General features: G+C 40.8%; 1 protein-coding gene across 1 annotated transcript in view; it reads left to right on the top strand.

Moving 5' to 3' along the window:
• Positions 1–27500, top strand: part of LOC138059655 (TNF receptor-associated factor 6-like) — a 54395-nt gene that overhangs the window by 26002 nt on the left and 893 nt on the right. Inside the window, exons 4-10 of the mRNA XM_068905268.1 lie at positions 5591–5752; positions 10746–10820; positions 11277–11360; positions 21861–22123; positions 22898–23234; positions 24227–24294; positions 24817–27500. The exon at positions 24817–27500 is cut by the window's right edge and continues 893 nt beyond it. Coding sequence (XP_068761369.1) covers positions 5591–5752; positions 10746–10820; positions 11277–11360; positions 21861–22123; positions 22898–23234; positions 24227–24294; positions 24817–25360 — 1533 coding nt within the window. The 3' untranslated portion in view covers positions 25361–27500. The remainder of the gene's footprint in view (positions 1–5590; positions 5753–10745; positions 10821–11276; positions 11361–21860; positions 22124–22897; positions 23235–24226; positions 24295–24816) is intronic.

Genomic DNA, 27500 nt, shown 5'->3' with positions numbered 1-27500 from the left:
GAAAATGGATGTACCAGGATAAATTAAAAGACTGAGTTTCTTATTATTGGATCTAGACAGCAATTGTTTAAAATTAATCCTTGTACGATCCGTGTTGGCACAATTGATATCAACCCCGTGTCTGAAGTGCGCAATCTTGGCTCCTGGTTTAACTCTAACTTCTCTTTGTCTACCCATATTTCTAAGTCCTGTAGTGCGGCAATTTTCTGGCTCCATAATATTAAAAGAATAATGAAATTTTTAGTAAAAGATAAATTAGAAATGGTTCTGCATGCTTTTGTCACAAGCAGAATTGACTATTGCAGTGGCCTTCTTTATGGTATTCCAGACTGTGAAATAACTAAACTGCAGAGGGTACAGAACGCTGCAGCCAGGTTACTTACTTCGAGCCGCAAATATGATCATATTATGCCCGTTTTGCATGATTTTCACTGGTTGCCACTGAAGTATAGAATACATTTTAAAATTTTACTTTAAACTTTTAAAGCACTAAATGGTATGGCACCAGCTTATATTAGCGATTTAATTACTGGGTTGCCGTATGGCAATCCCAGTCGGAAAATGGGTGTATTTCTCCTTTGTTGTATTTATTTAATTTTTTTCCGTGTCATGAAAAGTCGTGCTTGTCACTCTCCTGCTAAGTGGTGTCTTTGTGCATAGAGTCTTCTGTACGTGTTGTGTTAGGTTTGAGGGGGCTGGGGTAATGCGTAGATTTCTCTGGTGCATACGGGAGAATATTTCATTAACCTGCAATGGCGTCGAAGCAAATTTCCCTTTCGTAAACGGTCGTTGCCATTTCTCAGAAAGGTCGTTGCCATTTGAAACGGTCGATGCCATTTATAACGGTCGACTACACACTTCACCTCAAAGAAAATTAAAAGAAACAAACTAAGAAAAAATATTACCAAAAATTAAGACAAAAAAGGAAAAAAAAACATTTATAAAGAAAAACTGGAGGGAAAAAAGAGTCCGAAAATTTCAAGACTCGAACTCGGGTTCTTAGCCCTCGCCATAAACAGAGCCGTAACCCGAACCCTAACTCATATGACCAGGGAGACACAACTCCCAGTGACTGCAACCTTTTGAGTTCTTAGATCTAATGAGTGTAATTCAGAGCTAAAAGATGGCATCGACTGTTTCAAATGGCAACGACCGTTCTGAGAAATGGCAACGACCGTTTACGAAAGGGAAATAGGCGGCGTCGAAAGTCATTGCAACTCGAATGGCGTTTTAGTGCATCTTTCAACAAAATAAACCCTCATGAACAAGACAGGCGATGATGATCTGGAATCTTAATGGACTTCGACAACAATCTTTCTCGCCCGTCGAGCCGAAATCAAAGTGAGCTTTATTTCCAATATTTTATCACGAGTGTAGTGTTATGTACAACACTGAAACCAAATGTAAAATTATCCGGTAACTTATGGGTTTAACAAAGTCAGGTAAAAAGAATAATTAGAAATGTGACAGTCAAGAATTATTTGAAAGAAAGCTTGTCGACTATTTTGTACATCATTATTCAAGGAAAAGGTTCTTCAGGAAAAGGGAAAGGGAAAGGGTTTGAACCTGAAATTTATTTTGTTGCGTACATGGTAATTTGACACGATTAAGTTTCTTGTGTTCACGCACGCAATGAAATAGGAAGAGGTTTTTGCCTCTAAGAGCAAATATGTTGTTTGTTTCAATAAATTTTTCGCTGGAAAAGGATTCTGTGGTATTTTCTGCCTTTGTGAATTATAATGTCATGTTGCGTATTGAATTTTCGAGATTAAGGTTGAAATGTGATACTGGAGGATTTCTTTAGTATTGCTCTAGGAACGGTTCACGAAAATAAACAGGTCTGTTGGAAGCGTGCATGCTTGAGTTTCACCAAAATGAGCCCCAAAATCAGCAAAAAATTGTGACGCTGATGAATAATAAAGTAGCTGCTATTTCCAAAATGATGGAATTACGTGGTGATAAATAACCTCGTCTTGGAGAGTAAATTTTTGACTTTGCAGAAACAATGGTCAACCTCAAGAACTGGGCGATTGTGATCTTTGTTTTGAATTCGCTCATTTATTGTCGAACTTTATAACACTTGACAGAAAAAGAAACTTACGAAAACCCGGTATCTTGCCATCATTTGACACAGATGCTTCACTGTTTCGCGAGTAAACATGCCGCCATAACTTAATCACGGCGCCCGCTGAATTCCGGCGATGTCACTTTCGATTTTGTGATTTATTTGTACAGCCAAAAGTAGAATAACAAAATTGAATATAACAAAATATATTCTATATTGACGGTTCAAAGTTAATGTTGTTTTTCATGTCGTAAACATTTTATTCTCGATCGTCCGTCCTGCTTCCTTCTGCTCTTTCTAAAAACTGTGTATCAATATTTATTTACTTTTGCATCAATATTTGTTTTGCATAAAGCAAGCTAACAAAATCTGTACCTTGCTGAGTTTGCATTTGTTACGGTTAATAGTATTTTCGGGCCGATGCTTCTGTTTTACAAAGTGGTATATTTTTTAGGTCACTCATCCAGATACTAGCCCCACCGGACAGTATTAACTTCAGTAAACTGTAGTACTACAAAGCTGTCAGATGCTCAGAGGGCACGCTTAAACTTGTGGTGAAAAGAAGTTGTGAGGGACCTTGAAAATTATCATGCAACATGTCAGCCCAGAAGCCAATGTTTCTTGATACCTTTTCATTTTCTTCAATCTTTCTGGGTTCAGTATTTTGCTAGTAGCCACATGTCTTCTCAGGGGCCTATTTACCTAAGGCTTCTACCATGGCACCAAGTTTCAATGGTCTCTGCTGCAAATTGACCGAGATAGATCTAATTACTATACTCAACCTCGCCCCCAGGGCGCTTTTCCCTGGCTTTGGGGACGAGGTTGTACTACACTTCATGTTACATAGGCCACTTCGGAAACTCTTTGTTTGTCCCCCCAAGTTTTGCATAAGTATTGTTTTCAGTTTCTCATGGGACTTACAATGGTCCCAAGAGAAAACAAAAACAATGCTTATGCAAGATTTGGCGGTTCAAATAAAGAGTATTATGGTATTTTCCGAAGTGGCCTATTGGGTTGAGTCAATGACGTCATCAATCCCCTCATTTGCATATTTGACACATTTTTGAAACTTAAATATCTCCGGAGCCGATGCAGATATTTGCAAACTGTAGACAGCGTCTATAATCTTTCCTGGTATTCTATGTGATAAACGTAAAAAATCAAGGGATAAGAATTTGATCATAGTAGCACTAAAAACTAAAAGACGTCAAAATGGGACAGGATATAACAAAATAATTAAAGGTGTGAATGTGTGAGCCGAAGGCCCTCTGCTGGCGCGACATGTGGGTGACCCTCAAATGGTCTTAATGATCCCCCACTTTAAAAAATTAACTGGAACCCTGCGGTTCAATTGTGTAACACGCATCACAGGCAACCCAGTGTACGCTTTTATGGAGCGTCTTGTTAATGTAAGAAAGCATGCACGTTATTCACTGCGCTCTAATTCTAGCACTATTCTATTACATCCAGCTGGGGAAACGGGAAAAACCTTTGGTGACAGATCTTTTAGTGTAGCTGCGCCAACACTTTGGAACGCCCTCCCTACAAGCCTGCGCAATATTGGTTCTATTTTAACTTTTAAATCTTGTCTTAAAAACATATCTTTTTAAGTTAGCTTTTAGCCTTTAGCGCTTAACGACTTTATCATTGTTTAATTTAGTTTATGTACATTTTTAGTATATTTTAGTATTGTAATGCGCTTTTGATCATTGTATGTTCAAAAAGCGCAATATAAATTATTATTATTATTATTATTATTATTATTATTATTATTATTATTATTATTATTATTATCATTATTATGAATCTAACCCAAAATCATTCAGATATTCAAAACAAACTATACACGATCCATTTTCTTCGCTTTTGTGTTTGTCAGCATTATGATTTGCAATACTTCAGGTTCACGTGTCCACAAGTTTGTTTTTTTATCTCGTAGAATTTTAGATTTCCAATTACAAACTCAGTATTGATTGGCCTCTCAAACTCACTGTGTAAATATTTCACCCTGTGAATTTAAAATAATACGTTTCCTTTCAGAGAAAACGAAACAACAGCATTCTTTTATAAATCGAACCCTTCATTTTGCATTTACCTGTTCATCCACTCTTTTGGAAAAGCGTTACATACCACGTGCTTAGATTTAAACGCATACCAGAGGTTTACCAGCAAGTGATCCCCTAGTAATACGATGAAATGTGGATGACCTTGGTACATTGTTAACCAAATATGTCCCAGCAAGTTTCCTCCTTTTTCTGCTTTTATAAAATAGACATCTCAGCCTTTTCTCTGTAATTCTGTGCGGTTCTCGGTCACGTCTATGTCGATGCACACGCAAATCACAACTAAATTAAACACACTTTTGCATATCGAGATCTGTATTTCTCCTTTGGAATCAAGTCTTAATTATCATTGAGAATCAAATAACTGTACAGCCTTTCAAACTATATCACAATTATTTTCTAAAGAGATGATCACAGTCTCCACCGATGATATCAAATCTTGTAAAACTAGAACAGAACTATATACACAAGATGGCAATGAACACGATCTACGATCGCTAAAATGGCTTGTGGAACAAAAGGTATAAGCCAACTACAAGGACGAAAACTGTTTAACAATAAAAACAAAAAAACGCAATAGACAAAAAAACTTATCTTCGTATTCAATGGTACACTGAGTGAGAGGCTATTTGTTCGCTGTGCCAATGTTTTTACTTTGTCTTCAGAAGATTCCAATATTGCGTCTTTGTTGTTTGTCGAGTTATTTTCTTTGTCGCTGTCATCTTCAGAGTAGTTCTCAATAAAGTACACGCTGCTTCCTAAAGAATTAGTATTTTGACTTGTATCGCTTTCAATAGTTGTGTCCATTTCAGTTACATTTATGTACATTACAGTTTCAATGTTCAGTTCGCGGAACGACCCGTTTCAAAGCTGACGTTCTACATATTTTAGTGAGGGTCTACCGCGAAAAGCGTGTACCTTTCTTTGTATTAAGCCAAAGATTAAGCCAAAGCAACGTCGATCTTCAGTAATCCAAACAAAGCATCACAAGGCTCTTCATGGTTTCGGACTACGTGGTTTGCTTTTAATATCCAATGTAAACAGCGCCACGTGCCTTCCATTGTGCATTGCCCAATCAAAACACCGCCTTTTGCTTTCTATTGTGCATTTTGCTGCACCAGGAAAAAAAAACTGATCTAGCATGTTTTATAACTCGGTGCCCTTACGGGTCCGAGTAATGAGGTAACATATCATCAAATCTGCTGCATTTTCCAACATGATATATGTTGGCAAAGTAACTCAGTCTGATTTATGGCGAGCTGTAGATGTCACTTAGTGCGAAAATGAACCCCAGTAGATGCATGCTGAACTTTGGTAAACATCATGAATGCCAACACTTCATGACCATTCAGTGTGTGTCCAATTTTAGTGCATTTTTCGACATACACATTATCTGGCTGTAGTCAACATTAATAAATATTTCAGAAATGTTGGTATTTGAGAAACTAGTCTTTCCTTTTAGGAGCACATGGAGGAGTGTGAATTTGTTGACATGGAATGTCCCAAACATTGTGGTAAAAAATTCAAAAAGAAAGATTTGAAAAAGCATTTGGAAGAGGCGTGTCCAAACAGGACAATCCCTTGCGACTACTGCACAAAAGATGTCCTGTGGAATAGCATGGAGGTTTGTTGCAACACTCTGCCATTTATTGAAGAGCAAAGTTTTATGAACGTTCAAAGTAATTTTGCTTGAATGATACTCCTGGGGCTTCAAGATCTACGACGGCGAGCTCGACGAAAACGTCACATCAAAATATCAGTAGTGTAGTTTCTCTCGTAACCTGGTACATTTATTGTTTGGTATTGTAATCAGCTTCTATTGTTTTTAGGTCTTAAGTCATTTTCTCAATATTGTTTAGTCTTTTGTTTTTGGCTAGGGTAGCGAGCCAATCACATTACACTTTACGAGAGCTGCTACATCACCCCAAAATGTAATTTAATTGTCAGAGTCGTCAGTTCGCAATTAGTCCATCACGTTCGCGTCGTACAGTTTGGGTGAAGGATCTCAAAAATATATTGGTACCAGCAGTTTCAGAGTAAAAATAGAGAATGAAAGATTCCCACTTGGTGATTTCACGTCGTTGTCCAGAGTACCGCAAAAAATATGTGCTAAAATGCATGCTGCACGTGCAGCACGATCAATTTTCTTTTAGGTCCCTTCCACACATTGCGGATGCGTCTTTCGTCCACGCGTATCCAGCATGCGAATTCGCAACTTTTAAATTCCGCTCCCCAGAGTGGAAAGTTTTGAATCCGCAAACAATTTGGAATCGTGTGGACGGTCGAATTGAATCCAGATACTTTTAAATCCGGTGACGATACAAACTCAGATTCAGTCTTTTCTCGCGTAAATATTTAACATGGCCTCTGAACGAAATACTATCGCTTCTCTTGTCGCCAACTCGCACGCCTGACGCGCATGCTCTGTTGACAATAGTAACACAGGAGTCTTTGATACTAGCTACGACATTTTGCGGTACACTCTCCATGAGCTTGCAACGAAATCAGATTTATGTCATTCCTAAAATCAAGATTGCTAAGATGTAATGCTAAACAACTGGCATGCACTATATATTCCTAACATACTTCCCCCATTTGTCTCGAAGAGAACAAATGTACGTTCTGGAAATGGCGTAATATCTTGCACCATTACAAAGAAACAAACAAACACGTGATGCTTAATTGTTGCGAAAGATACTATTCGCAAATCATATTAATTTTCAACTGCCATAAAGGCAAGTTCTCAGTTTGAAAAATAAGTGTTAAGTCATGTTCATCAGCAGCAATAGCTGCAAGACGGCCTCTAGCATCTGTCGCAGCACGGCGAGGCTACCGTTGTGGAGTGAATTCCGTGGCATCAGGATTCATTTCGTTTCCAGGTCTCCCTGTCTTCCTGTCACATGTCAACTCGAGAGGTAGAGATGTTGTATCGCTCGTTCCAGGTGTGACTTTCCAGCTCACAGCTTAACAGCTCTCACCACTCCATCGTGTCCAGTGACGAGTTCGCCAACGATCCCCATTTTCCTCAGTTTTTCTCTTCTTCTTTGATCAGCACTACATCAACTATCGCTATGGTAGGAGACCTTCCTGAGTGTTTGAGACGACATTGCTCGCGCAGTGACCTCAAGTATTCATCGGTCCATCGCTTCCACAGCACATCCGTGGAAATTTCCTGGCTCATTGGCGTTCATTGCATAGCACACAGATGAGAACTTTCAGCTTTAGATGCACTTAAAAATGAACAACAACTAGCAGATGTACAAGAAATGCTTCAAGACTTGTACAAGCACTATCATTACTCCCTTTAAGGCATCAGTATACCCCAAAATTGATAATTTTGCCAAGTTTTAGTTTTTTATATTTCCGGGCATATCTCATTGAGTTCTTTTAGTTCCAAAAAGTTCCATGAAAAAAAGGTTTCTTCTAGACAAATTTATAAAGGAAAAACGATTCTATGAATAAATTATCTCTAATGAGAAGCTGTCAGCAAGTTGTCATTATCAATTAAACTGCCATTAAAAGTCATGTGATAGAAGCGCAGCATGTTTTGCTTTGCATCGCGCGATTAGTCTGTCACGCGTAATCGATTTGTTTGTTGTGGAAGATGTTTTCAAAAAAGAAACGCAAAAGATCGCGTTCGAAGAAGGCACCGAAACGGAAAACCTCAAAGGTAGTAATAAGGAATGGGCCGCAGCGCTCGCCGCTAGTGATTAAGGCTCATACTTTGAGCAAGAGAAATTGCCTTCAGGGGCGGTTTTCGGGGGGGGGCCGAGGGGGCCGCGGCCCCCCCTTTCAGTTCGTCGGAGTTTTTTTTTTGTCAAAATATACAATAATTTTATAATTTTTTAAGCAGTCTGTTGGAGCGTTTGATTTTTTTAGCTAAATCATGATTTTTCGCTAATAGTAATAACAAAGTTGTGCGAAAAAGATTTCAACGTTACCGGCGTTGATATTATCCTTTTGAAATGACGAAGAAGACTGGATGAGAATTCCTTGTCTACAGTCAACCTATTTTACAGAGACTGTAACAACGTAAAATCTTAATGTCTATTTATATAATTATATATATTTTGGTTAGGTACAAATAGAATATCACTGTGACACGTACGTGCTTATGTGCTGTTCCATCAAATCATGAACCCTGTGTTCATTGCTGCCTTTTACACTGCCAAGCATCTTTTTGGATTCAGGGTAGGACTTAGCCGTTCGTTACAGGGTTCGACATTGGATGTTATTGAGGCATACAGGCATATTAACCGTGGTGAAAGATCAGCTGGCAGATATACGCAAGGATGCAAAAACAGTGTTTGCGCATTCAGTGCATGAAAAGATTCAGAAAATGGCTAAGAAAGCAGACGTAAAGATCATCATCCTGCGCACTTGTGGTATACAGACACTTCATTCGTTTCTTCCGAGGCTGTTGTGACTTTGGAGCGAAGAGTCATACACCATGCATCATTATAACCACAACTTATAATTTTGTTCAATATGGAATCCTGATATTTTACTTTCCAGATTGCAACAGATTGCATGTAAGAGTACCCAAATTTTCAACATTTTCTGGGGGGGCATGCCCCCAGACCCCCCTAGAAAGTAGCGCCGAAGGCGCTACTGAGGCGCGCTGATTAGTATTCTTGTTCGGCCCCCACTTTCAAAAAATGCTAGATCCGCCCCTAGCCTTTGTCTGTGTAAGAAGAGCCCTCACTTCATCGATCAACAGGTAATTACTTTTCACACGTTTTGAGATCTAATCTCCCCACGCCAGAAAAGTGCCCTAAAGTGTATTTTGCTTTATTTGTCAAAATTAAAATTTCATCGGATGACGCGCACGTTTCCAGTTCGTTTACAGCAAGTTTTCATCCTTTTTCGCTGAAATTTGGCAAAAATGTTGCCCGATAATGTGGCCAAAAAATCGTGTCGAGGAATTTTTATTTTTTGCCTCCTTCGAAAGCAATGAGGAGAATTCAAGTAAAGCTAATTCGTGTTTTATAAAAACTTAAAGTTTAACGTAAAAACAGCGTATAAAAAACAAACCAGGCAATTAATTTTTAGATCAAGGTGTGAAAAAAACGTAGCGATGTCGCTCACTTTCTCCGGTCAAATTCTGATCGGAAACGAACTCAATTTGTGAAACTAAATACTTTTGGAAAATAATCGCTATTTTAGGAAAGGTTTTTATTTCTTCCCTTAAATCAATTATTAATCGGAATCTACAGTTCCTAAGCTTTCAGAAAATATATACTTTATTGGGGTTTTTATGAAACGTGTGACCGTGAGACAGCGACAACGCGAGGTTGAACTTAAGGAACTTGTACAAGTACTTGATGAGAAAATCAACAAACCTGTCAACCTTAGGGGTACACGGTGGCTACCACGCAGTGACATGGCCCTTACTGTCATGATGAAGGGTTTCAGTGTCATCCACGCTTACTTAGGAAACACGATCTCAACGCACACAAGTAGGGTAGAAGTGAGGGGTAGAGCAAGAAAGACACACAATGTCTTGAGCAGTTTCAGAGATCTCCTCTTCATGTACTTAATGCTTGATGTTCTTAAGGCTCTAAGCTTGCTCTTCCAGAAGGATACCATTGTTATATCTGCTGCAAGGGATGGTCTGTACTCTAGTGAAATGCAACTTAGAGCAATGATAACAAGACCTGGGAAGAACTTGCAAGAAGTTCTTGATGCAGTGGGAATGACGAATAGAGGGTGGTAAACACAATCATTCAGTTCTTGCATCCCAGATTTGAAAGCCTGGACCCAGACCCAGTTCTTGCTTCTGGAAAGACTTTTGATCCAAGAGTTTGGCCAGTTGCTGTTGAAGATCTAGCAACTTATGGGGAGGCACAAGTGGAACGATTGGTTCAACACTTCAGAACAGCTTTGGAAAGAAATGACTTTGACTTTACTGCTGTGGCTGCAGAGTGGAGTGATCTAAAGGCTTGTGTCACTGTAAATAACTTCAGGCCCTTGGATCCACTTGCTCTCTGGCAGAGAATTTTTGCGAACTTTGAAGAGCAATTTCACAACATTTTGATGCTTGTAGAAATAGTACTTATTCTACCACTTGCAACAGCGACTTTGGAGCGAGGATTCTCAGCAATGAGAATGACTGGAGATCATGTGTTAAGACAGACATTCTCAACAATTTCTAAGGATAACCATCAATGGTTGTTCCCTTGACACATTTGATCCTCAAAGAGCTGTCCAGCATTGGTGGACGTCAGGAGAAAGGGCACGTAGACCAGACGTTCAAAATTTAAGGAAAAACTAACCGCATTGAATCAAGTCAAAACTGTATCTAGAGAATAAGATTGACATTTGCTTTTTTTTTAAATTGACATTCTTATAGTTCATCTTTGTTGACTTGCCGTTAAAGAGAGGCTAAAATAAGGTTATTTTGTGTTAGTATTTAAAAAAATCATACACACTGATTCCTGCTTTGCTGTTTATGCGTGTTCTGTTCAGTTACTTAGGTCAAGTGACCTTTCAAAGCCCATGAAAAAGTAAACAGTTATTATGACATGGCCAAAACACAAACGTATTGAAAGGGAAATGCAAATGAGCGTTCAATCATCTATGCTTTATTTAATTTACAGCTTGTCTTGTAATTGCAGAGTCATGTCCAAAAGTTTCATGACTACCGGCTGAAGTGCGGGTGCTGTGGAAATGAAAACATCGCCAGAAGCCAAGTAAGCTGACTTTTGCATTAAATAAGAAATTCTCTTGATAGCATTGTAGAATGTTGCTGAGGGAATGCTCATATGCATCTTATTATCCAGAGTCCGGTTTTTCGAAAGCCAATTAACTTAATCCAGGATTAGCGTAAACTTTTGTTTCATATTTTCAACTTTTTGTCGAAAGTTTCTTCTGCTTATTTTTGTTTTTGAAGATTGACTTCTAATTTAAAGTTTTGCTGAATATCAGTGTTGAACAACACTTTGGAGTAGAGAAATAAACTCCTTGGTTAGTTTTTAATCTGGGATAAGCGTTAATCGGCATTTTAACAACCGGGCCCAGAGCTAAATGAAATAAGTCACTCATTGTAGTGCTCAGCTCTAACTTCCAGTTCTGCCATTTACTCCATATCTTGTTGCTGCTTAATTTACTGACCCTCTTACCTCTACTTGATGATTTTCATTCTCCAGATGCAAGAACATATCAACGAAGATTGTAGAGGAGCAGAACTAGGATTTCCTTTTAGCACTGAGCTCGAGAGTTCTTCGTTGGAGGTACAGAGCAATGCTTAAAGTCGTACTATTCTTTGGATTTCAAAACATGATGGTAACTAAACAGTACCTGACCCAAGCTTTAAGCCTTAATTTCAAAAGGACATTTGTTTATTTTAACTGGAATTGTCCTATTTGATGGTCCGCTATTACTAACGTTAAAGGGATAGTACGGTCTAGAAAAAGCTTCTCTAAATCACTGAAGCTTTTCCCCAGGAATTCGAGAATAATTGCCGTTTTGTCCAGTTCCCTGTTAATTAATTAATTAAAATGTGACAAGAGCATTTTGAAGTTGCCTCTTTCGTGACTAGGAGAGCGCCAACTTGGATATGACGTATAATGACGTAGCAATAGTCAACTAACGAACTTACCCAGTTCTTCTTTCCCCAATCACTTTCCCAATGTTGTGTGACCTTTCTGCTCCTAGAAATTCAAATGTAAGATGAACTATAGTAAACGGTCGTGTGGTTCAATAGGTAGTAGGCCAAGTAGGCCATAAGTGCGGCAGAAACTCAAGCCACCTAACAATCAACAAGGCGGCCTGTCACAGCCTCTATGGTTGGACACTGATTGTCTCTTGGTGTCTCTTAGTCAAACGTTCGTCTGAAAACAAGTTTGTAATTAAAATCGAGAACAATGACGGAACTGGCAGAGGCAAGAATTTATTGCATATTGTGAGTTGCTCAGAAAATTTATCAACGCTGGTTCCTTGTCGGTTTCGCAAGCACCGAGGATCATACTACCTACACTCTACACTATCCTGTACCGTAAAGAGCTGTATGTAGTACTTTTCAGGTCAGTCGTCTACCACTTTGTAGTGATGTGGCTACTAACTTAGGGCCTCCAAAAACTATTTTTGGCAAATTTTATTCCAAAAACCGTGCGAAGAAATCAGAACGCAATCTTGTGTAACGAATACGGGTGTTGGTTTCACGCAAAATGTTTGCACAGGTCTATCAAAGGCTCATATCGATTATGTTAGCAATCCTGAGTTGAATTGGGTCTTTGGATTGTGTTCATTACCGCAGATAACAGCCGAGTGCTATCAACTGAGTTCTTACGTGGATTTGGACTCCTCGAGCTCCGATAATCAGGATGACATGTAAATATGGCGTGAATATGACGCAGCGGTGCGAAAACATCGCACCAATGTCAAAATTGGTCATTAATGTCAACCATATTGCTGGCTTCAAGTTTCATGAGATCAAACGTTGGCCCCTGGATGGTCGATTTGACATTTTGGTCATATCTGAAACCAAGATTGACTTAACTTTCCCTGACTCTCAGTTTAATATCTCAGGGTTCAGAATGTGTCGTACAGATAGGTATAAATACGGAGATGGGCTCATGGTCTATGTCCGTAGCGACATTTGCTTTTTTTAAAAAGTTGTAGAAGACCTCCCAAATTTACCACTTGACAAACGGGCTGTATTTAAGACCGAATCTATTATTCTAAAGGTTAAGATTGGCAACTGAAGTCATGGGAGACTCTTGTGGTTATTTATCGTCCACCAACTTCCGCTAAAGTACCTAAATCAACGTGGACACTCGAGCTTGAATCTATACTGGAGGCCATCACCGCGCTACCTGGTAATTGCCTTCTGGTGGTGGGTGATTTCAATTCGGACCTGCACGAACCTGATAAGGCCCCACAAGACGGTCGAACACTATTGGATCTGTTGGATGTTGACGACTTACATAATCTGATTGATTTTCCTTTAAGAATAACAAAAACATCTACCTCTTTACTCGATCTTGTTGCAATAAATAATAAGAGCAAAATTATGGAGTCTGGGGTTGTACACGTGCAAATAAGTGATCACTCATTGGTGTATGTGATATTGAGAAAGGCCATTCGAAAAATGAAATCGAGAAAGCTTTATTTTCGCAGTCTTAGACATTTTGATCGTGACATGTTTTAAGCTGATTTGCATACTGTTCCTTTTGGTGTCATGGATACTTTTGACGACGTAGATAGCAACACAGCGATATATCGTGTCAGTTTTTATCCCACAAGTAAGACGAAAGTAGAACATTTGTTGTCAAATATTGACGTACGAAAAGCTTGTGTTCATGACATGCAACCGCCGCACTTAATAAAAAAATTTTCAGACGCCATAGTGGGGCCATTTACAAGAATCCTCAACATTGCAATCGTACAAGGGCGTTATCCGTCAAGGTGGAAGATGGGTCAAGTTACCCCTGTATTCGAAAAGGACGCTGAGACAGATAAACGTAACTCAGTACAGGCCTGTAACCGTTCTGCCCTGTTTGAATAATATCTTTGAAAGGCTGCTCTTCATCCAGTTGCAAGATTCCTATCAGGGGTTGTTATCTCAGCATATAAACGACACCACAGTTGTGAACATCATTGCTGCGGCTGATTGAAGATTGGAAAGCTAGCTGAGATAGGAAGGAACTGGTGGCTGTGGCGTCAATGGATCTGGCAAAAGCTTTTGACACCATACCGCATGTGCTGTTGCTTGCCAAACTATCATCCTATGGTTTGAAAGGCAGCGCTTGCGCGCTACTTGAGGATTTCTTGAGCGGCAGGATACAGAGGGTGAAAGTTGGCGATGCGTACTCTAGCCTGCAATCTGTAAGAAGAGGTGTACCACAAGGAAGTGTACTTGGACCGATATTTAATCAATATCTTCTTAAATGACCTTTTCTACGTCATCAAAGAAGTGAAGCTTCATGCATATGCAGACGACGAGCAATTATATGACTCGAATTCTGATCCTATCGCCCTTGACCAGCGTATGCAGCGCGAAGTGCGGAAGGCAAATACCTGGTATACAGAAAACGGAATTATGGTCAACCCTAGCAAGCACCATGCCATGGTTCTGGGATTTACTGATCACCAGTTCTCTTTTACCACTAAGGACTCATTTGATCTCCTGGGAATGACTATCGATCGTCAATTGAATTTCGATAAACAAGTCTCGCCTATTTACAAAAAAGTAAAATTGTTTAAGTTTTTCGTTCTGCCACATTTTCAGTATTGTTCTGTAGTATGACACTTCTGTAGCTCTAGGGATAGCGAAAAACTTGAGTCATTGAATAAGCGTGCACTGCATGTGGTTTTTAATGACAGGGAATCAACATACAGTCAGTTGTTAGATAGAGCAGTAGTTACATCACTTTACAATCTGAAAATACAAAATATGTTAATCACGATTCATAAATGCATCCATGTCAATTTTTACCCTGCGTATCTTAAGGACTTGTTAATGTTGCGCTCAACGGTATACTCTCTTAGGGCCAATTTACACGGTACGATTTTTGTCGCATGCGACAACGGCTTACGACATGCCCACGACATGATTTACGATTGTTGTGTACTTCAGAAAAATGTCGTAGCATTTTAAGGGCCGATTTACACGATACGATTTTGTCGCATGCGACAAGCTCACGACAGGCCTACGACATGACTTACGATTGTCGCAGCGTTTTAAAACGTGTTTTAAAATGCTACGACATTTTTTTTTTTTACGTACACAACAATCGTAAATCATGTCGTGGCCCTGTTGTAAGCCGTTGTCGCATGCGACAAAGTCGTACCGTGTAAATCGGCCCTAAACCATGTTTTAAACCGCCGCGGCAATCGTAAGTCATGTCGTGGGCCTGTCGTGAGCTTGTCGCATGCGACAAAAATCGTACCGTGTAAATCGGCCCTTAGAGGAACTGATATATTGTCGTTGTGTAGACCTGCTTCCATTTCTTGTTGTCTTCACTCTTTTTGGTATTTTGCCAGTAAAACTTGGAACTCTCTACCTGAGAACATTAGAATGGAGTCCACTCTGGCTGGTTTTAAAAGTTTAATACGAACCATCTCCTTTAATAGCACTTAGCATTAATAGATATATAATTAGTACTTAGTAATGTTATTTTATTATGTGTAAATCTTTCTTTCTTTTTGTTTTCTCGAAGATATTAGCTTTTTAGCTGCTCAGTATACAGTGTGTTTTCAATTTGGTAAAATGCATTCCTCTCTGGTGCACATCAAAATGAGTTTATTTCCGTCCCATAAAAATATGGAAGCAGTCTGCTTAAGTGTTCACTACCTCGTTACGCCGATTTCTGAAGACTAAAGACTGTGATGTTGTTGAAACTTCCAAAAGAACTACTTTCCCTTTATTTTTAATTCGAAAATTAAGATTACGAAATTAATGAAGCCATCCACAGATCAGCAGTTGCCATTATGTTGTGATCTATCAGTTTTACCCGAGCGACATCTTGCTCTGTTATATCCCGTTTACGAAATCTTTGTCGCAAAATCTGATTATTTTATTTCTTTTCGTCGTCTTAAATCTAGTTCAAATGATGCACTTTTGAGCTACAGGGGATGATCGGAAAAATCCGAGTGCTCCTTTCCAGGAGTCGAACCTACGTGTACAGCATGTTGATGTTGGTGACGCTGATACTTTTGCTCATTAAGCGTAAACTTCGGGTGATGACTACATGTTAAAGGAGAGCGTTTTTGTCAACTAAGTTGTTTACAGCAAGATGTTGATTGGAAATTTCCTGGGTTACGGTATGATCCTCTCGCTGCTTATATGTGAATGAATGGTCACTTAGTGGCTTGGCTTCCTTTATTTTCGATGCAGTTCAGCGCGTCTGCTGAACGTTTTCGCGAGCTTGGAAGCACGTGATAGTTACCCATCTCCGCATGGCATTCAGTTTCTGGCCAAACATGCTTAGACCCTTGTCTTTTTTAGTCAAATTGGTGTCATCGGTACTGATGTCAAAGTCTTTGTCACTGTTTTCGTCGAAGAATTGGTCTTCATTAGAGTCACTTGCTTCTTCCTCTTCACCCTGGTCACCCTGGTTCAGATGCACTTTATGTTATCACCAACTTCGAAGTGGCGTTGATAAAGAAATTCTGGCAATGTCCCGTGCTTAGCCATTGTTGTCTCTTTTCGCACTGTCCTTTGTCTTACTGCTGCACCATATGATGAGGGCTAGTTAAGCAAGATTTCACAGTCATATGAAGAAAGGTTGGCCGCGGCTAGAGGTGTCACCAACGGTACATTTTCAAGAGACACTGTGGTGCTGGGCTTAGGGTACCAGGATCTTCGACTGGTGTGATAATACGCAGCCCATTGTGCAGCGCGTTTCACGCTCTCCTTCACAGTTGCACCAAACGATCTAGCATATTACTTCGACATATTCACTTTAGATGACGCGTATTCTCAGTGCAATTAAGTCTTCCTATATGCATCCATTGTCACAAACTATCAGATATTGACGGCCAGATAGGGTCAATGAGTGAGTTGCCGGTCCCCAGGCCCCTTTGTTTCCCCCTACATTTGCAAAGACTTCTGGGATCGCCACGGGGCAAACAAACCAGTCGACTCCGCTAGAAATCTAAATAGTTCGTAGTCATGGGTGTGCAGTGTATGGACGCGACAATTACCGTCGATATTCCCAGCGACAGATCGCACTAGTAATGTCATGAGATTTTACTCTCCGTGATCCAACAAAGCTTAAGACTTGAAATGGCAGCTTGAGAGAAACAACTGCAAAGAACAAACTTTAAGGTCACCTGCAGCAGTAAAGTTTGCTCTCATCATTTCGCCGTTGGATACCGCTGTGATACCGCTGCGAAAAGCCTAATGATTTTGTACGTGAAAGGTCAAGTTATCCTGACGAGGGCAACAATGTGAAATCGTTTGCTTCGGTGCCTGTTAAAGCAAAGCTCGGAAAGAGTGTCAACACTGAATAATGTTCATGTGTATACGGAAAACCAATTTAAACCAACCCGCTGCTTGCAGTGATACAGCAAACTCTTAATTCCTGAAAAAACAAAAACCACCTCTTCCGAGCGTCAATAGGGTCGATTCACTAAATTTTTCTGGAATTCAACCCGCGGGTTATATCTGACTTCAAACCATCAGCTACTTGTGATCAAGAACATACCTGCAAAGGCTTATTCTGAAAATGCGACAACCATGAAAATGAAAATGAAACCATCTTCAACTGAAACTACCGAAAAGCGAATGTCGCCATATGCAGTTTTTAAAACGAAAATCAAAAAATAAAATCCAATAGAAACAACAACATCTTACACAACATCTTTCGTGCAAATGAACTTCTGAAGAAATAGGACCGCTACCATACCAGCAAGAATTGTTCTTTCGGGTGCTAACTACATTTCCTCCAACTTTTACTAAATATGCCTCATCCTAGACACTGTTGAAAATTTCCCTTTAACTGGAGTCAACACGCAAACGTCAATTGTTTGCTACATTTTATCCTCTAACGATGCAAACTATTAGTTCTTGAAAATGGCTTTCCATGTATCTAATAAGTGTCATTGCCATTGATGGCCAAAAGGTATCATCGTTGACTAATGCGGTATTGAACGATCATAGCTAAAATTCCAATCGAACGCACTTACTAATCTTTGATTATTTCTAGTTTAGAGCATAAAACGCAGATTTACAAACATTGTGTATTTGGGACCTGAAGGACAGATGTTTATTAATTATGACGCCCATATCACGAACCGCAGACGTGGGGGTGATAGTAACATTCCCAATATCGATATCAGGACAAGTAGGACAATTTTTAGTGAAGTTCAAGTAGATATATGTGATCTCTGTTTTGCCATCGTTGAGCACTAATTTATTTTTAATAGTCCAAGTTCTGATGTCTTGCACACATTTCTCAAGCTTATGGGTAGAAGAAGTGCGGTCATCTGGCTTTACCACGAGATATAACTGTGTATCTTCAGCATAGACCATAACATTAATGTCATGTGCTTTGAAAATATCCTCAAATGGACCACCTTATAAGGAGAATCGCAGGGGGCCCAAAACAGACCCTTGCAGAAAACCATATTTGACAGTAGAGGTTGTAGAATCTAAGTTATTTACAGGGGGGAGTCACTGATATTGAGAAGGAGTGGAAAAGAGCAAAGTAGGTCTGGACTGAGGCCTGTGAAGAAACCATCGGTAAGAAGAAAGCCACCCACAAGGACTGGACGTCTCTGTATACTATAGAGAAGATTGAGGTTAGGAAAAAGGTCAAAGCCGAATTGAGCAACTTGCGAACGGAAGCTTCGAAAATAAGGGTCCAGGAGCAATACAGCAATGCTCACAAGGAGGTGCGGAGAAGTGTTAGAAGGGACGAGAGGGTTTATATAGAAAGTCTGGCTAAGGCAGCAGAGGAAGCAACTGCAACGAGAAATATGAAAGATCTACATAGCTATACAAAAAGGCTGGCAGGAAAGCATCAGCGTGTAAAGAACCCAGTGAAGGACAAATCAGGGAAGCCTTTGACTACAGCAGAAGAACAGCTTAAGCGCTGGGCGGAACACCTTGGAGAGTTACTAAATCGACCTTCCCCCGTAAGCACCGCAGATATTCCACCATCAGACACTACTCTTTCCTTGAATTGCGATAAACCAAGTAAGTCAGAGATTAGGACAGCTATTCATGCACTGAAGGACGGTAAAGCAGCGAGGCCCGATGGGTTCCTGCCGAGGCCATGAAGAAAGATCTATCAGCATCAGTAGATGTCCTCCATAGGCTCTTTGCTAGGATTTGGGAAGAAGAGAGCATCCTTGAAGAGTGGAGGGTAGGTGTTATTGTCAAAGTTCCTAAGAAAGGAGACCTTGGAGATTGGAATAACCATAGGGGTATTATGCTACTATCTGTTCCGGGCAAGGTATTAATCAGAATACTTCTGGTTGGGATGAGGACAGCAGTGGACATCCCGCTAGAGACCAGCAAGCGGGCTTTTGGAAAGACCGTTCATGCATAGACCAAATATGTACCCTACGTGTGATCATAGAGCAATCATTATCATTGGAATGGAATTCGTCCCTACATGTCAACTTTGTGGACTATGAGAACGCGTTTGAGAGTGTAGATTGTGGGACTCTTTGGAAGCTCTTGCGCTTTTACGGCATCCCAGAGAAGCTTGTTACATTGATTAAGTCTAGCTATGAAGGTTTTACTTGTCGGGTAGCCCATAAGGGTTAGCTTTCAGACTCGTTCGAAGTGAGGACAGGGGTGCGACAAGGTTGTCTGCTATCACCCTTTCTATTTCTACTGGCCATTGATTGGTTAATGACATTGGTAACCAAAGCAGGTAACAACGGAATACAGTGGTCCCCATGGGAGCAGCTGGACGATCTGGATTATGTGAATGACCTTGCCCTGCTCTCCCACAGCCATCTACAAATCCAGGACAAAACTTCAAGGCTAACAGAGGCTAAACTGAGTCTGAGGATTAACAAGGTGAAGACTGAAGTATTAAGGATTAACACCACAAGTGAGGTACCTGTTGTGGTCGAGGGGTAGCCGTTGGAGAATGTCAAAGAGTCTTTATATCTCGGGAGCGTTCTAGACACTTGGAGGTGCGGACAAGGATGCAATTACAAGATTGGAAAGGCTAGAGCAGTGTTTATCATGTTGAAGAAGGTATGGGCATCGAAAGAGCTATCTGTGAGAACCAAACTTTGCATATTTAGATCAAATGTGAAGACTGTTCTGCTTTACGGGTCAGAAACCTGGAGAACAACGAAGAGGATACAAAGTAGAGTACAGAGTTTTGTTAATAGCTGTGTCAGAAGAATTTTTCGCGTTTGCTGGAAGGATAAGGTAACCAACAAGCAGCTTTGGAAACGGGCGGAAGAAGAGCTAATTGCGCTACAAGTAAGAAGGAGGAAGTGGGGCTGGATAGGCCACACTCTACGGAAGCCAGCGAGTAACACCACGAGGCATGCTCTTTCATGGAATCCCCAGGGGGAGAGGAAACGAGGGCGCCCTAGAGATTAAACAGCTAGAGGAGAGATTTGGAGTGCGAGGTGAAGGGCATTGGGATGAGTTGGAAAGAACTTGGTAGGACGGCCCAGAACCGGGTGTGGTGGAGGAAACTCATCGATGGCCTATGCTCCGCAGGGGGCGAAGGGCCTAAGTTAGTTAGTTAGTTAATTAGTTAGTTAGTTAGTAAGTTAGTTAGTTCGCGACTTGGTAAATATCTACCACTAGCCACACTAATAATAAGCCGACGAAACCTTCAGATGTTTCTCAAGTTAAATATACATAACAAGGCTTTTTCACAGAAACAGTTACCCCTGTTGAATAGAAGTTTTGATCTGCTCAAGTACGCTTTCGAGGGGATTGAAACTAGACTTGAGAACACATGTAAAAACTAAAAAACTGAAGCTTCCACACGATACCGGAAAATGAGAATTTAAAGAAAAGTTAGCTATCGAAAATAAAACGTGGATGGATTCCCGGAGCCTAAAAACTGCTGAGCCTGATCGGATCATTTTATCAAGGAGGACTTCAAGCGGGATCTTCAGGTATATGAAAATTGGTTTTGTTGACATTCGCTTCATACTGAAACCTCAGTCAACCAATCCAAATGTCATTACATTGGAGCGAGAAAACTGAAGCAAGCAATATTTAGACCAATATTTTGACCACGCACCGGTGGCTCAGTTGGTTGAGAATCGGGCTATCAGGCGGGAGGTTTCGAGTTCCAGCCCCGGCCAGATCAACACTCAGGATCTTAAAGTAACTGAGGAGAAAGTGCTGCCTTTGTAATTTCATCTGCAAATGGTTAGCCTTCAAGTCTTGTCGAGTAAACCGTAAACCGTAGGCCCCGTTTCACATATATCTTCTATGTATGGAGAGAATTCAAGTGAGGACAAGGCTACTGTGTGGGTGTGATGGATGAAACCAGGAGCTTCTTATGCAACACCCAAGGACAGAGAAAAATCTCTGACCCGGGTGGGAATCGAACCCACGACTCCGGATTAGATGACCGTTGCTATACCGAGTGAGCTACAAGGCCAACGGGAGCAGGCTGTGGAAGTTTGAGGACAAATCGGCTCGGGCCAAGCCGTGGACATGACATATCCCAAGGGCTGGACCAGGAGCCTCCCTCTCTGTCCCCTCATTTTCTCTTGTACTTAATTATAAAACCCTGTTTAACGACCACAAGGTAAATCTGTTCTGATGGTGAAGCCAATATCAATACAATATACCCTCTGGATTAAGATTCAAGTCTACATTCGGGTCAGTATCGCTCTCCTCGCCTGTGATTTTGTTGTTTATTTCCATTCACCGGAGAAGTCCTTGACTATTGCTATGTCATAGCCTCGTTTGCATACACAAAAAACAAATGGGGCTGATTTCCATTTAAAAATGCCTATTTTTCAAGCGTTATTATTGGCTATTAAACACATTAAGCCCAAATGAGGGGTCAAGTATGACAACACAGGTAAAGAACTTTCGATTCAGGGAAACTTTTTCTAGGCCGTACTTTCCCTTTAAAATGTTGAGAGAGCTGGATCGAGAAGAAAATGACGTCAACGACTCAATTTAAGAATGCAATGCGTTTGTACTCGACTGAATTAATATGCAGTACGGGAGTTTCGGGCTTTCAGATTTTTAACTTCGTGTTTTACATCCGTAGCAAACTGCGTTTACGCGCTGAAATTTTAAGTTATAGATGAGTGAATGATGTCACTTTTCCGTCTAGTCGGTCCAGTCCGGCGAAATGGAAATGGAACCTACGAATCAGATACGACGCACCGGGGGTGGGGCGAAGGCATTTCCACAAGAGCAGGACAGCCATGACCTGTTTGTGAACGACTTAGCAGCACTGTGCCATCAGCAGCGTGCTGAAATGGATGAAGTGAGACGTCTTGTTAATGCACTCACCATCTCAGGTCAGCATATGGAACATCCCCTCGAAGACACTCGTATGAGTGTAGAAAGGCCTTTACAACAGCTTACTGTTGGGTAAGTGGGGTGCAACGCGAGTATATGATGAGGATTTACTCCCAAAAAATCCAATGACCAGGGTGATGGCCCGACTAAGGGTGCGTTCGATTGACCCTATTCCGGAATAAGAATACGTGGAGTGATGATTTAAAACGGTATGTCTGGCGCTTTTGAAGCAACAAGGATAATAAAGATATGTTTAAAATAGCATTTTAGAAGGTGTTTGATAATTTTAATGTGAATCTCCGTAAAAACGAAGGATTTCTAACTTCTATTCCATGTATTCCTATTCCGGAATACGGTCAATCGAACGCGCCCTAAGACAAACCAGAAATCACTACAGCTTGAGATCTCGATCAAACGTTAAGAGGCCAACACTACCAAAGAAAAATTGGACCGACCTATCTCTGCTGTGATTTCAGTCAAATCCAATGATAACAAATTTTAACATCCCTCAGAGTTTTAGCAAATGTGATCAGATCAGGACCTAGGCTTAAAGTGTCTATACGGCCAACAGGTTTTTTTTAGTTTTGGTATCTCTATAATGTGTAAAAAAGTACTGTGACAAAAAAAAATTGGATTCATCCGACGCGTTTGCGCCCTAAAATCGAGCTTTAATTTCCCGCATCGGCCACGCCCAGTCAAGTTGACCGTGAGTCAGTGCAAAGAAAGAGATTGGGTTCCAGAACGTGTCGTGACGTCATGTCAGGAAGCGCCAAATCCCGTCAGTTGTTCATGTCACTGTTTGTTTCAGTAATGTAGAGTTTTCGGCGACCTAAATATGCCTGATAGATATGTTGTCGCGGGTTGTTCCAATATTCCGAATTCAGAGAAGAGAATTGCTTTGCACAAGATTCCATTTTACGGTGATGATCGAAATAAGGCAAAAGCTCGAAGGAAAAAGTGGACAGAGTTTGTACAGCTGAAACGTGCAAAGTGGAGTCCGACTGTCTCGTCCGCCGTCTGCTCTTGTCACTTCGCTCCCGAGGACTTTACAAGACAACTTTCTTTTGGTATTCAGAAATGGCAAAGAACTCTTGTCAAGGATGAAATCGGTATTGTTCCTGTACCGAGATTTCACCCAAATACATTCGAACAAGAAGAGTTGTCTGATCGAAGTCGTTGTCAGGTAAGCCTATTGTGTTTCATTGATCATAATAGTGCGAGATGCCGCAAAATCCGAGCTTGGTTTTTGGCCACATTCTCCACACACTTCCACATGAACTTCCTTAATTTTTGTTTTGCAATGCTTCAGATTATGCGGGCAGCAATGCGTGTTGAAACAAACACGAGCATTTTCATCGAGGGCGAACGAATCAAGATCTTCGGACTCTATTTCATCGCAAGAGTCAGACGCTCTGCTCATCTCTTTCACAAAATACATCGCTTTCACTCGAGTCTTCCATAAAATCCAAACTTTCACTGACCAAAAACAAACCGAAGTTGGCTACGTACGTATACTGCGGTCGTCAAGCAAGCAAAGTAAACACAACACGAGGCTATCGAAGCTCCTGAAGTGACGTCACTCGTCACCAATCTTTCCTTACGCGGTCAACTTGACTGGGCGTGGCCGAGGCGGGAACTTCAAAGCTCGATTTTAGGGCGAAAACGCGTTGGAATCCAATTTTTTTTTTTGTCACAGTACTTTTTTACACATTATAGAGATACCAAAACTAAGAAAAAAAACCCTGTTGAGCGTATAGACACTTTAATCGTGGATGATGTAGCAGCTCCCGTAACGTATAATGTGATTGGCTCGCTACTCAAGCCAAAAAAGACTAAACAATTGAAACATTGATTTCGACTTCAAAAGAACTATAAAAGATGCTTACAACACCAAACAATAGCTGGTTACGAGAGCTGCTACACTACTATTAATCGTCCTCTTTTAAGAAGAGAAGTCTAACCTTTTCTCAGATGGCATAGCAAAGGCAGAACTGTTTGCTCAGTTATTTCTGCAAACAGGGCGAGATCTGGGCCGTTAGGGGATTTCACCCTGCGACCACCACCTCGGTATTCCATTACTTTATTAACTGAACCACTTGTGAAATCGTGACGTCAGTGATAAAACTGAGAAGCACGATCCAGACGCTCTGTAAAGATTTGCTTCATTTTCCCAAGATGGTGGATAATATGTCATCAGGAATCATCTGCTTGATTGAGGAAATGTTTGAATCGTCTGTGACTCAGTGAAGCAAATCACCGCAGTTATCTTTTTTATGACGCACCAGCGAGCTGGGGGATTTCCGAAATCCTTGAAAGTCCGATTTGTTTCGAGAGGGCGGAATTTCTCGATCTTGCCAGCGAACCCGGGCAGAAGCAATGCATCGTGAATCATCGCCTATTGCCGTGACTGCATCTAAGCTTACATGATTTAAATCCTTGAGTGAAATATTTTTAAAGTTAGTCTTGGACTTATTTCGTCTCTAATTTACCTAGACCAGTTTCCTCGGTTATTTTGACGTTAAGTTTCCTCGCACCGCATTCGAGATGCAGTTTTTCTCATTGTACAATGCATTGATAATTTATGAATGAAAGCGAAGAAAACTATTTTTTTAACGAGTAGCAGTATAGCTGATACTAAATTTTCTGTTTTAAGTAGACCTTTCCTTTAATTTTCTTTGTTTTAAGTACTTTTCACCAAAGTTCATGATGAAATGAGTTTTGAAACACTGACATGTACAAATTCTGGGCTTCACTTTAACTCTGAGAAAATTGTGTTCACCTTGGCTGTTCTTATTTGTCAGGTTTAACCGTCTAGAAACCAAGGTGCTGGAGTATGAAGGCCGTGTTTGCAATGGTTCCTACATATGGAGGATAGAGAATTACCGGCAGTGTCGCCAAGATGCTGTGAACGGGGTTATGACGGCCATATATAGCCCAGCCATCCATACCAACTTGTTCGGGTACAAACTCTGCATGCGAATCAACTTAAATGGTGTGGACAGTGGCGTTGGAAAATTCGTTGCTCTGTTTGTTCACATGATGCAGGGGGATTATGATAACATCCTGGAATGGCCATTCACTGGAAGAATTGAGCTTTCCATCTTGGATCAAAGAGAGGGCGTCGAATTTCGTGAGCATATCAGCAAGACCCTGTTGGCCAAGCCAAATCTGTTGGCCTTTCAGAGACCAACAGCTCCACGCATTTACGAAGGCTGCGGCTATGTGGGGTTTGCTCCAATTGAGCAGATCCGTGAACCACATCACGTGAGGAACAATACCATGTTGGTACGCATTCAGATTTTTCAGTAAGAAGGTATTCGCCGCGTCAATCGAGGGTGAGGCTCCCTCGTCGTGTTCGTGTCAGAGAGCTCGGACTTAATTGAAGTATTTCACAAAATGAAAAATGGGGCGTGGAACTGGAGAATCTTAGTTTGCCCAGGAGCCCATCTGGAGCGTGCAACTTGCATACAGCGTCTGTGAAACGGCGTTTTCACAAGTAGGTTTATTTTTAGACTAGCCCTTCCCGCGAATTAGGTCAAAAAACAAAGGCAGTTCCGGTTCGGTGACCCAATGGCGTCAGCTTAATTTCTTGTAATTGGTCATCGGGCTCCTGTGGGAGTCTCATTCGGGGGAAATTCAATCTAAAAATAAATCGGTCTGTGAAAACGCCGTTACACGAACACAGTTGAGTTGTAGGCTCCGGGTCATGGGTTCCTGGTTTGCTCCTATTTTTCGTTTGTGTGCACTTGCTCACTTTGTGGACACTGTGCACATTTTTCGTGACCTGCCAAGAAAGGAGACTTCAACACGGTCGCGGGACACAATTTTATAAAAACGTTTTTACGGTTCTTTTTTCTTACCAGACGGCTGTTAATGTCTTCAGCATGAAAAGGGCCAATTCGGCCTTAATTAAGAGGCGCTTTCTCGTCCTGAACGGGCATGGGCAAACAACTGTAGTGCTTTTGTTTAGCTCGTGAAGTATCGAAACGTGCACAGGTGAATGTGTCTTGTATTCTGCTTTGCATAAGATAAACGCGACAAACGCAATACAAATGTTTGCTTAAGTTCGTCATAACGAAGTAACCCTTTAATCCCTGAAGAGGTCCCTATTGAAAAGTGAAATTGTCTGAGGTTACAGTAAAATTTTTTGTGTCAACTCTTAGGAGGGAAAGGCGGGTTAAGCGTTCCATGATGAAAAATTAAAGGCCAAATGGTCTCAAATCTCAATCACTCTTTACTAGTAGATCATTCTTTTGCCTGTATTAATTAGCGTTAGAAGTCTTAAATTTTACTGGGAAGCGTTTGTCGAAAGTCCCGTAAAACAATTGTGAAATTCGGTTGTTCAAAGCCCGTTTAACACTTACACGGAAAAATTGAAGGTTTTCTGCATGTTTTTTTCTTTTCACTCTTCATTCATCTAGTTAAAGTTGTGTTGTCGAGGTATTTTAACCGCGCAAAATTCCAGAAACCTCAGTTTTTGGTTATTACATAATCGTAGGGTAGCGCTCATCGGCGTCCCATCAGCTTTTCCCTTTAGAAGCCGGTATTGGTTGAATCTCGTCTTCAAAACCGAGAGTGAGCGAAATGGCTGATGGTCGTATGCCTTCCAAGCCGTTTTCTTTCGAAGAAAGGGGGAATTTTTGGGTTCTCTAAACTCGCCATAATTGGTTTGGGGCTTTCGAAGAACACGTGTTCGTTTCTTCTTTTAGCCCTAACAATAGCAGTGTAATGTGACTTTTTTCTTTAATGCGTTTACCCATAGTAGTTTAAAGCCGCGGTAAATTGTTTAACTGTCACAAATGAGTAAGAGTAACGAAGGGGTAAAAAAAAGGAACTTTATTTGTCTAGTCATCTAGCGCTGTATCGCTGGGATACAGTAAACTGAAATCAACAAATGAACGCAAATCAAGTCAAATGTTGGTTTTTCAGGTGTGCAGTTTAATTGTTTCGTGACCAAGTTAAATTTCTTCGCAATTCAGAAATCACTTTAAATGAGTCATATTAAGCTGTCAAGCTCAGACTGATTTCTTGTGAAGCCCAAGCCTTGCGCTGCCAAGCACAGGGGAGTTGTCATGATAAGGACAAAATCCTGTCAGAAAGTCTTGGTTGTTCAACGTCAGGAAACTCACTCATAGAAAGGCAAATTTGATCTTTCACCTACTGCCTGGGTTGATAGGTCTGTTGCAAACAAGTTGCGTTTTTTGTTGCTTTTCTGTTAGGTACCAAGAGCCTCAGTAACTCAAGGTCGTATTCCTCTTGGTGCATCAAACTGGCGTTTGGTCATCAAACTTGCGGACAAGTCGTGGATTGGTTTGAATCAGAAGCGTGGTATCACTGGGGAATCTTGCCGTTACTCCCGGTTCGGTAATCAACACGTTGATCTCATTTGAAACCTTCTTTTCTCTGCACCTCTGGGGCTGTCACCTTGTTGTTATGGTGTGGCTTGTGT

Source organism: Montipora capricornis, chromosome 8 (assembly GCF_036669925.1).
Source record: "Montipora capricornis isolate CH-2021 chromosome 8, ASM3666992v2, whole genome shotgun sequence".
Lineage (NCBI taxonomy): Eukaryota > Metazoa > Cnidaria > Anthozoa > Scleractinia > Acroporidae > Montipora > Montipora capricornis.
Note: the sequence above shows the minus strand (reverse complement) of the source record. Positions and strands in the feature narration are given on the sequence as shown.